The 12,052-nt window shown below is 45.8% G+C and overlaps 1 protein-coding gene across 9 annotated transcripts in view; it reads right to left on the bottom strand.

Annotated features, from left to right (window-relative positions):
- The window catches only part of col7a1l (collagen type VII alpha 1-like), a 127,753-nt gene extending 115,982 nt beyond the window's left edge, over positions 1-11,771 (bottom strand). For 7 of the 9 annotated variants that reach the window (XM_042318647.1, XM_042318650.1, XM_042318652.1 and 4 more), the window contains exons 1-2: positions 11,485-11,770; positions 2,834-3,039 (exon numbers count right to left, since the gene is read on the bottom strand). In XM_042318647.1, the coding sequence (XP_042174581.1) occupies positions 2,834-2,909 (76 nt within the window). In that variant the 5' untranslated portion in view covers positions 2,910-3,039; positions 11,485-11,770. Of the gene's footprint in view, positions 1-2,833; positions 3,040-11,484 lie in introns of all 9 variants that reach the window. The other 2 variants (XM_042318654.1, XM_042318655.1) reach the window with 1 other exon arrangement.
- Positions 11,772-12,052: the final 281 nt, after the last annotated feature.

Here is a 12,052-nt window from a genome sequence, read left to right as displayed (position 1 = left end):
GAAGAACAGGATGGAGAGAGGAGAAGAAGGACAGGATGGAGAGAGGAGAAGAAGGACAGGATGGAGAGAGGAGAAGAAGGAGAGGACTGAGAGAGGAGAAGAAGGACAGGATGGAGAGAGGAGAAGAAGGAGAGGACTGAGAGAGGAGAAGAAGGACAGGATGGAGAGAGGAGAAGAAGACAGGATGGAGAGAGGAGAAGAAGGACAGGATGGAGAGAGGAGAAGAAGGAGAGGACTGAGAGAGGAGAAGGACAGGATGGAGAGAGGAGAAGAAGGACAGGATGGAGAGAGGAGAAGAAGGACAGGATGGAGAGAGGAGAAGAAGAACAGGATGGAGAGAAGAGAAGAAGAACAGGATGGAGAGAAGAGAAGAAGAACAGGATGGAGAGAAGAGAAGAAGACAGGATGGAGAGAGGAGAAGAAGAACAGGATGGAGAGAAGAGAAGAAGAACAGGATGGAGAGAAGAGAAGAAGAACAGGATGAAGAGAAGAGAAGAAGGAGAGGACTGAGAGAGGAGAAGAAGGAGAGGACTGAGAGAGGAGAAGAAGAACAGGATGGAGAGAGGAGAAGAAGAACAGGATGGAGAGAGGAGAAGAAGGAGAGGACTGAGAGAGGAGAAGAAGAACAGGATGGAGAGAAGAGAAGAAGAACAGGATGGAGAGAGGAGAAGAAGGACAGGATGGAGAGAGGAGAAGAAGGAGAGGACTGAGAGAGGAGAAGAAGAACAGGATGGAGAGAAGAGAAGAAGAACAGGATGGAGAGAGGAGAAGAAGGACAGGATGGAGAGAGGAGAAGAAGGAGAGGACTGAGAGAGGAGAAGAAGGACAGGATGGAGATAAGAGAAGAAGGACAGGATGGAGAGAGGAGAAGAAGGACAGGATGGAGAGAGAAGGACAGGATGGAGAGAGGAGAAGAAGGACAGGATGGAGAGAGGAGAAGAAGGACAGGATGGAGAGAAGAGAAGAAGGAGAGGACTGAGAGAGGAGAAGAAGGACAGGATGGAGAGAGGAGAAGAAGGACAGGATGGAGAGAGGAGAAGAAGAACAGGATGGAGAGAGGAGAAGAAGGAGAGGACTGAGAGAGGAGAAGAAGGACAGGATGGAGAGAGGAGAAGAAGGACAGGATGGAGAGAGGAGAAGAAGAACAGGATGGAGAGAATAGAAGAAGGAGAGGATGTAGAGAGGAGAAGAAGGAGAGGACTGAGAGAATAGAAGAAGGAGAGGACTGAGAGAGGAGAAGAAGGACAGGATGGAGAGAGGAGAAGAAGGAGAGGACTGAGAGAATAGAAGAAGGAGAGGATGTAGAGAGGAGAAGAAGGAGAGGACTGAGAGAATAGAAGAAGGAGAGGATGTAGAGAAGAGAAGAAGAACAGGATGGAGAGAGGAGAAGAAGGACAGGATGGAGAGAGGAGAAGAAGGACAGGATGGAGAGAAGAGAAGGACAGGATGGAGAGAGGAGAAGGACAGGATGGAGAGAGGAGAAGGACAGGATGGAGAGAGGAGAAGGACAGGATGGAGAGAGGAAAATGACAGGATGGAGAGAAGAGAAGGACAGGATGGAGAGAGGAGAAGGACAGGATGGAGAGAGGAGAAGGACAGGATGGAGAGAGGAGAAGGACAGGATGGAGAGAGGAGAAGAAGCACAGGATGGGGAGAGGAGAAGGACAGGATAGAGAGAGGAGAAGGACAGGATGGAGAGAAGAGAAGAAGGAGAGGACTGAGAGAGGAGAAGAAGGACAGGATGGAGAGAGGAGAAGGACAGGATGGAGAGAAGAGAAGAAGGAGAGGACTGAGAGAGGAGAAGAAGGACAGGATGGAGATAAGAGAAGAAGGCGAGGACGTAGAGAGGAGAAGGACAGGATGGAAAGAGGAGAAGGACAGGATGGAGAGAGAAGAAGAAGGACAGGATGGAGAGAGGAGAAGGACAGGATGGAGAGAGGAGAAGAAGGACAGGATGGAGAGAGGAGAATGAGGACAGGATGGAGAGAGGAGAATGAGGACAGGATGGAGAGAGGAGGACAGGATGTAGAGAGGAGAAGGACAGGATGGAGAGAGGAGAAGAAGGAGAGGACAGAGAGAGGAGAAGAAGGAGAGGATGGAGAGAGGAGAAGAAGGAGAGGATGGAGAGAGGAGGAGAAGAACAGGATGGAGAGAGGAGAAGGAGGACAGGATGGAGAGAGGAGGACAGGATGTAGAGAGGAGAAGGACAGGATGGAGAGAGGAGAAGAAGGAGAGGACAGAGAGAGGAGAAGAAGGAGAGGATGGAGAGAGGAGAAGAAGGAGAGGATGGAGAGAGGAGGAGAAGGACAGGATGGAGAGAGGAGAATGAGGACAGGATGGAGAGAGGAGGACAGGATGTAGAGAGGAGAAGGACAGGATGGAGAGAGGAGAAGAAGGAGAGGACAGAGAGAGGAGAAGAAGGAGAGGATGGAGAGAGGAGAAGAAGGAGAGGATGGAGAGAGGAGGAGAAGGACAGGATGGAGAGAGGAGAAGGACAGGACGGAGAGAGGAGAAGAAAGGAAAGGGTAAGTGGGTGGTGGGGAGACATAACGAGATGGAGGGTGGGATGGAAAGAAATAATGAGAGGAAGGTTTGGTGAGATACAGGGAGATAAGTGGAACAAGTAGAGAAATGGTGAGGTAGATAAGGAGGAACAGAGACGGAGAGAGAGAGGAGGGGGAGAGAGACGGAGAGAGAGAGAAACAGAGAGACATAGTGAGAGATGTTGAGAAAGCTGAGGAAAGGGAATGGTCAGGAGAGAAATGGTGAGAGGGAGGAGAGAGAGAGAGGCAGAGAGAGGGATGGAGAGGGAGAAAGAGGTCAAATCCAATACCTTCTGCCTGTTCAGTGACTGCCTGGTGGGAGAGAGACAGGGACAGCAGAAAAATCCACAAACAGGAATGGCCCATGTTCTGTCCTCCTCCTCCTCTTGTATCCCTCCTTCTCCTCCTCTTCTCTCCTGTTCCTGGTCCTCTCCTCAGATCTCCTCCGACAGATCCACGTCCTCGTTAAGATTCAGCTCAGACTCCTCTATCTTTTCTGAAAGCAACAAAGTGAAACAGTTAAACAAGGCCCATATATGAGTGTTTTCTACACAACACTATCACATGTTGAATTAGACTGATCCCAGGTCAGCATGTCAGGCCAGAAAGAGGACATCCTCACGGTCTGAGGGCCTCAGGTAGGTCTCTATCTTCATGAGTATGATTCAGGATAATATCTGCTCCACTTGCATATCCCTATATTCAGCTGACTCATTTGTTTCCCATGCAGGAATCAACACCCTCCTCTAAGCAGCTGAGAACCATCACGATAGTCAAATATTCACCAAATCATATCAAAGCCATGACATTTCAGATGGTGAATCACGCACATCCCGTTCAGTAGCTAACAGTCAGTGTGATGTTTCACACAGTTGAACATGGCTACCACAATGTGGACCCCTAACGAATGTTCACTTTGTAAGAAACCTGGGCGATCAAGGCCTCACGGCAGGACTTCTATTTGTGCACATGGCCATGAATATACTCCTGTCTACAACACGTCAGTACCAAGGTTGTTACTATGGAGACTGTCGACAGCTCCCTTGAAACAAGCTAAGCAATTAGGCACAATGAACATTCACCATCTCACAGCGAACAACACTGATATACTAAATCAACACCCTGCTCTAAGCAACTGAAAACCATCACGATAGTAAAATATTCACAGTATTCATGAAATCATATCAAAGCCATGACATTTCAGATGATGAATCATGCCTATCCCTTTCAGTAGATAACAGTCAGTTAACTACCATATGGGTCTTTTTCCTGACAATGTGACCTGATCAAATTATGAGATAAAGTTAAAGCCTATAACTAAGGCCCAGATTTTTCCCAAGTCTACTTCCTGATTCTGGTCATTATATTCCATATAGTCTAAACTGCATAACCATTCCCTCAGAATTAAGGTCGTCTGGAATGGGAGCCATAGCATCTACCTAGGCTTTGAGGCATACCTGGCCTGCCACGGTCCCCCAGACCAGAACACCTATCCTGGGGAAGAGATTAGTCGAGCCCCCTGCCCTGAAGCCTTCTCCCACTCATAGCCCTGGAACTCACATACCAGGTCTGATTAATCCCTGAGCTAGGCTAAGACACCATAGCTAATTGTTTCCTGTGTGTGTGTGTGTGTTGTGTGTGTGTGTGTGTGTGTGTGTGTGTGTGTGTGTGTGTGTGTGTGTGTGTGTGTGTGTGTGTGTGTGTGTGTGTGTGTGTGTCTGTGTGTGTGTGTGTGTGTGTGTGTGTGTTGAGTTTGATTGCGACACCAAAGAAAATCTGTAATAACAGATTTCTGTGTCCAGCTCTCATCTCCACCTGTAGGTACGCATCTGTGTCGATGTGTGTGTGTGTCCACGTGTGTGTGTGTGTGTGTTTGTGTGTATATATGTGTGTCCATCTGTGTGTGTGTCAGTATTTCTTTGTGCGGTCCCTAATCTACAATCTAATAGACAGCAAGTTCTCTGTGACCAGACCATGAAATCTGGTGTCCTTTGCATTAACATGTCACGGCCTGCAGTATAGCAATACATTTCAAAGAGGAGAAGTGTGTCTGGTGAAACCTTAAGAGTTCCTCCCACTAATCAGGTCTGGGAAAGGATACGTATTAACTGTCTATGAAGGTACATTGGGTCTGCAATCCAAGGTTAATGATTGTTTCCACCAATCTCTCCCTTCAGGACACACACACACACACACACACACACACACACACACACACACACACACACACACACACACACACACACACACACACACACACACACACTTCAGAAGAGAAAGTGCATGCATTCCAGGTCATGGAGTCCCTGGAAGGAGAGCATAGCCTCAAGGCTACTCTACATTCCAGGTCATGGAGTCCCTGGAAGGAGAGCATAGCCTCAAGGCTACTCTACATTTCAGGCCAATTGGAATTTTCTATCTGCTTTGCTGACGTGACATTAAAAGGTGCTTCTGCAAAGACAGGGCTTCAGATACATTTAAAAGACAACATTTCTGATCCTTAAGAGTCTGTTGACGCACCCCCTGCATCACTCTAAGTAACATAATGAGAAAGGTTTAAGCTGGAGATATCAGGGGTTTCCGCGTATGTCGGCCTTCCTCATCTGCAGTGGACGAGTTACAAAGGGGTTCTAAAATATCAAATAGCTGAATGATCCATGGTATGACCATCTTAAAACAATTCCATATGTCAGCCTAGTAAAAGCCTCCCAAACGGCTTAGACTTTTAGAGGTTATAAAAGGTCAATAGATTAGCTATGGTGAGGTTGTGATTTTTAGATGGCATTTATAGTATCTCTGTATTTTTGCCTTTCCCTACAGTAGGTGTGTGTGTGTGTGTCAAGTCTGTCTTAGCTCAGCAAGTAAATGCAGATACCAGATAGAGCTACATCTCCCCCTTAACCCCTCACCCCATCTCTGAATCTCTCCATCACTCTATCAAAACATCCGTCCTTCCATCAAAACATCCATCCCTCCATCAAAACATCCCTCCATCAAAACATCCATCCCTCCATCAAAACATCCATCGAAACATCCATCCATCCATCAAAACATCCATCCCTCCATCAAACCATCCATCCCTCCATCAAACCATCCATCCCTCCATCAAAACATCCATCCCTCCATCAAAACATCCATCCCTCCATCAAAACATCCCTCCATCAAACCATCCATTGAAACATCCATCCATCCATCCATCAAAACATCCATCCCTCCATCAAAACATCCATCCCTCCATCAAAACATCCATCCCTCCATCGAAACATCCATCCCTCCATAAAAACATCCATCCCTCCATCGAAACATCCATCCCTCCATCATAACATCCATCCCTCCATCAAAACATCCATCCCTCCATCAAAACATCCATCCCTCCATCGAAACATCCATCTCTCCATCGAACCATCCATCCCTCCATCAAAACATCCATCCCTCCATCAAAACATCCATCCCTCCATCGAACCATCCATCCCTCCATCAAAACATCCATCGAAACATCCATCCATCCATCAAAACATCCATCCCTCCATCAAACCATCCATCCCTCCATCAAACCATCCATCCCTCCATCAAAACATCCATCCCTCCATCAAAACATCCCCCTCCATCAAACCATCCATCAAATCCATCATCCATCCATCCATCCATCAAAACATCCATCCCTCCATCAAAACATCCATCCCTCCATCAAAACATCCATCCCTCCATCGAAACATCCATCTCTCCATCGAACCATCCATCCCTCCATCGAACCATCCATCCCTCCATCAAAACATCCATCCCTCCATCAAAACATCCCTCCATCAAAACATCCATCCCTCCATCAAAACATCCATCGAAACATCCATCCATCCATCAAAACATCCATCCCTCCATCAAACCATCCATCCCTCCATCAAACCATCCATCCCTCCATCAAAACATCCATCCCTCCATCAAAACATCCATCCCTCCATCAAACCATCCATCGAAACATCCATCCATCCATCCATCCATCAAAACATCCATCCCTCCATCAAAACATCCATCCCTCCATCAAAACATCCATCCCTCCATCGAAACATCCATCCCTCCATAAAAACATCCATCCCTCCATCGAAACATCCATCCCTCCATCATAACATCCATCCCTCCATCAAAACATCCATCCCTCCATCAAAACATCCATCCCTCCATCGAAACATCCATCTCTCCATCGAACCATCCATCCCTCCATCAAAACATCCATCCCTCCATCAAAACATCCATCCCTCCATCGAACCATCCATCCCTCCATCAAAACATCCATCGAAACATCCATCCATCCATCAAAACATCCATCCCTCCATCAAACCATCCATCCCTCCATCAAACCATCCATCCCTCCATCAAAACATCCATCCCTCCATCAAAACATCCATCCCTCCATCAAAACATCCCTCCATCAAACCATCCATCGAAACATCCATCCATCCATCCATCAAAACATCCATCCCTCCATCAAAACATCCATCCCTCCATCAAAACATCCATCCCTCCATCGAAACATCCATCTCTCCATCGAACCATCCATCCCTCCATCGAACCATCCATCCCTCCATCAAAACATCCATCCCTCCATCAAAACATCCCTCCATCAAAACATCCATCCCTCCATCAAAACATCCATCGAAACATCCATCCATCCATCAAAACATCCATCCCTCCATCAAACCATCCATCCCTCCATCAAACCATCCATCCCTCCATCAAAACATCCATCCCTCCATCAAAACATCCATCCCTCCATCAAACCATCCATCGAAACATCCATCCATCCATCCATCCATCAAAACATCCATCCCTCCATCAAAACATCCATCCCTCCATCAAAACATCCATCCCTCCATCGAAACATCCATCCCTCCATAAAAACATCCATCCCTCCATCGAAACATCCATCCCTCCATCATAACATCCATCCCTCCATCAAAACATCCATCCCTCCATCAAAACATCCATCCCTCCATCGAAACATCCATCTCTCCATCGAACCATCCATCCCTCCATCAAAACATCCATCCCTCCATCAAACCATCCATCCATCAAAACATCCATCCCTCCATCAAACCATCCATCGAAACATCCATCCCTCCATCGAAACATCCATCCCTCCATCAAACCATCCATCCCTCCATCAAAACATCCATCCCTCCATCAAAACATCCATCCCTCCATCGAAACATCCATCTCTCCATCGAACCATCCATCCCTCCATCAAACCATCCATCCCTCCATCAAACCATCCATCCCTCCATCAAAACATCCATCCATCAAAACATCCATCCCTCCATCAAACCATCCATCCATCAAAACATCCATCCCTCCATCGAACCATCCATCCCTCCATCGAACCATCCATCCCTCCATCCATCGAACCATCCATCCCTCCATCAAAACATCCATCCATCAAAACATCCATCCCTCCATCAAACCATCCATCCATCAAAACATCCATCCCTCCATCAAACCATCCATCGAAACATCCATCCCTCCATCGAAACATCCATCCCTCCATCAAACCATCCATCCCTCCATCAAAACATCCATCCCTCCATCAAACCATCCATATCACCTCTCTAGACCGTAGATCAACTTCAGATCAACTTCAGGTAGAAATGAAATCTGAACATTTTTCCCCATAGTTTTATTTCACAGCAGTTTGAAGGCCTGGCCAGATAACGTCAGGGTGTTTGACTGTTTGAGAGGCATGTTGAGTTTACAGCCAGTCAGATGGGAGAGCTGCCAGAGGTTACACAGCATACCCAGAAGATACACAACACCTCTCCATTCACATACCAATCCAAGCCAGTCCTGTCTCTGCTTGTATCCTGCTACATACTTTACATGTTAGAGTGTAGAAACTTACAGTTGTAGAAACCTGACATCAGTTTACAGATGTAGGATCTTCATTTGGGCAACTTGCAGCAACAGGACATTATTATGAATTATTATGTGGATAATAATTAATGGACATTATTGTTGGGGTTGATACATTTCTTGTTAGGGAAAATTAAGTCTGACATTTAAAAGTGAAAATTACAAACTTTAGAAGCCTTTTTTATACTCAAATACACTACAAGTTAGAACATTCTCAGCAACAAAAGAGTGATCAAATTAAGATCTGACATCTGTATATCATAGTCACAAGCCACAGACAGTAAGGCAAACTGGTTTGCAACTAGAGCATACTTTTACAGTAAGGGCTGGCTTTCTGGACCCTTCTTCCTAGACGTATAAAGCTCAATGGTGAGTCTCCACTGAAAGTGCTTTTTCCCTCTCCAGGAGTGGGCTTCATCTGGGTCTGCCTTCTGAGTAACCTGCTGACCAAAGTGCATCTCTCTGTGTAAAGTAGGTTCATGTACTCATCCTGGGTTGGAACTTACTACATCTTTCCCCAAGTCAGACTGTGAAGACATCTGTTGCTCATTACAGACATAGTAAGATGGTTAGAGTGTCAACTGATGTTCCCTGAGGTCACAGGGGAGAAAATCAAAGATGGAGGCTACTTCACAAGGGGTCAAACATGTGTTAGTCAAAAGGACCCTCTGCTTCTTTCAACTTCACCAATAGAACCCTCTGCTTCTTTCAACTTCACCAATAGAACCCTCTGTTTCTTTCAACTTCACCAATAGAGCCCTCTGCTTCTTTCAACTTCACCAATAGAACCCTCTGCTTCTTTAAACTACACCAAATGAACCCTCTGCTTCTTTCAACTTCACCAATAGAACCCTCTGCTTCTTTCAACTTCACCAATAGAACCCTCTGCCTCTTTCAACTTCACCAAATGAACCCTCTGCTTCTTTCAACTTCACCAAATGAACCCTCTGCTTCTTTCAACTTCACCAATAGAACCCTCTGCTTCTTTAAACTACACCAAATGAACCCTCTGCTTCTTTCAACTTCACCAATAGAACCCTCTGCTTCTTTAAACTACACCAAATGAACCCTCTGCTTCTTTCAACTTCACCAATTGAACCCTCTGCTTCTTTCAACTTCACCAATAGAACCCTCTGCTTCTTTAAACTACACCAAATGAACCCTCTGCTTCTTTCAACTTCACCAATTATCCAAATATAATACTTGAGCTAAGATTGATTAAGCTGCCCAGTACAATGGAACCAAATACATAGTCCCGAAAGTGCAAACTTCAAGCTAATTCAAGCGCGCTTCAAATACTTGCAGGCATTTGAAAGTACTTGACATATTATGTTCTGTACTGACCCAGGTCTGCAATGATGTAAGTGCACACTTCTATGGACTCTTAATCAGCAATGGACCAGGCCTCACTCTGAAGATGCAGAGGGGGCATTTCTGCAAAGGCTACACTCACAAACAGGTCAGCAGCACTCAGCAACCTCTGACAACGTCCCTGCAACGCTCTCACAATGCAATCACTTGTGTCCAGCCTGGCAGCCTCACCTTAGCACTGGAGAGGGTATTGTGTCTGTCTGGCCCCAGTTAGTGTATTACAGCTCAGAGTGGATTAAAGGTAGAGGACATAAACATGGTCTCTCTCTCTCTCTCTCCAACTTCATTTCTCTTTCGCTACCATTCCCCTGCTATCTCTCCCTATATAATACTCCATCTCTCTCTCTCTCCATTTGGTACCACATGCCCTACAAGTCCAACCGCATGTCAGCTATTTCTACATAATGGCATTTTCCACATCACAGAGGATTATCCCTGCAGGTGTGAAATTGGGAGCATTGAAAAGGCACACACACACACAAACACAAACAAACACAAACAGACACACACACAGGGTGTAAACACAAGCGTGTGTGTATGTGTGTGTGTGTGTGTGTGTGTGCCTGCCTCAAGCTGTAGTATCTAGGTGATTCCCAGAAATTGGGATATGTAGTATTATCAAGATAAACATGTACACAAAATACACGTGTACGCATGCACACACACACACACACACACACACACACACACACACACACACACACACACACACACACACACACACACACACACACACACACACACACACAGGCATACAGTCCTTAATATTACAAAGTAATGAATCATTATGATTCCATTTTATCACCACTTCCTAATGCTAGTTATTCTATACAGACATGTCTATACATGGGGAGTTCCCTATAGTACACTCCAGGCTCATCACATTATGCTCCAGCTCTCAGATACAACAGGGACCTTCATGTGCTCCTGCTATCTAGAACCTTTAAGGGTTCTTCGGCTTTCCCCATAGGAGAACCTTTTGAACCCTTGTGGGTTACAGGAAGAACCCTTTTGAGTTCCATCTAGAACCCAGTCTACAGAGGGTTCTACATGGAGCCAAAAAGGGTTCTATATGGAACCAAAACGTGTTCTACTATGTGGACAGTCAAAGAACCCTTTTAGGAGCCTTTTTTCGAAGAGTGTTCCTGTGCAGGCATCCCCTCTACACAGTGTGGATGTGGCAGTAGCAGTCCGCAACAGGTTCTTTGCTTTAATGCTACAATGCACTTTCCTCTTGCCTCAGACATTATGTTTCAAAGCATGAGTAATGCTGGGAATGCAATGAATTCCTGAACATAAAGTAGGGGGAAAGGCTCCTTAAACACATTATATAGAAATAAATGCTTCCATTTTCTGCCAAAGCCTTTTCAGCTGCATTAGCTCTGCTAGTTTCTCTCTCTTTGAAAACTATATTGAGTGGAACGGCGCGTTCAGAAAATAACAGTTTCCAAATTTGTTCCACAATTACCAGACTGTAGCTGGGTGTTAACTTTAGAACTGGCAGAGACAGTGGGTGTCTCCCAGATTACACCCTATTCCCTATATAGTGCGCTACTTTTCTAATCAAATGTAGGTAACTATATAAAGAGTAGGGTGCCATTTGAGACACAGCCAGTAAGAGACAGTGAAAGTAGTGGCCCACTCACAGAGCCCCTAAAAGCTTCTTGCTTACCTCTCCAGGGATAGGACACATCCTCTTGTTCTGGCAACTTGTTCTGGCAACTGCTGCTTGCTGCTCTCTACGGGTTGCCAGGTTGTGAGAGAAAAAAATCCCTGAGAAAAAGTTTAGAAGTGCCCACAGGGGAGAAGTAAGAATCCGAGATTGTATTGTATTGTATTCCGTAAAATAAGTAGTTGCAACACTCACATACAGTAGATTGTGTACTGTGTGTGAGAGAAGAAGTGTGTGTGAGTAGGTAGAGTGAATGAATGAGAACAGTTAGAGAGGGGGGGTGTGGAGCTGCTGTAACCTGTTGGCTCACTCTCTGACAGAGAGAGAGAGAGAGAGAGAGAGAAAGAGAGAGAGAGAGAGAGACAGAGAGAGAGAGAGAAAGGGTGTTATTTATGTGTTTCTTGACCCTGACAGGAATGTATTACTACCTTTTACCTCCATTGACTCTTTCTCTGTCTCTCTGCTCCCTTCTTTCTCTGTCTCTCTTCTCCGTTCTTTCTCTGTCTCTCTTCTCCCTTCTTTCTCTGTCTCTCTGCTCCCTTCTTTCTCTGTCTCTCTGCTCCCTTCT

Source organism: Oncorhynchus tshawytscha, unplaced genomic scaffold (assembly GCF_018296145.1).
Source record: "Oncorhynchus tshawytscha isolate Ot180627B unplaced genomic scaffold, Otsh_v2.0 Un_scaffold_3920_pilon_pilon, whole genome shotgun sequence".
Lineage (NCBI taxonomy): Eukaryota > Metazoa > Chordata > Actinopteri > Salmoniformes > Salmonidae > Oncorhynchus > Oncorhynchus tshawytscha.
The sequence above is the reverse complement of the archived record's forward strand: the minus strand, read 5'-3'. Positions and strand labels throughout refer to the sequence as shown.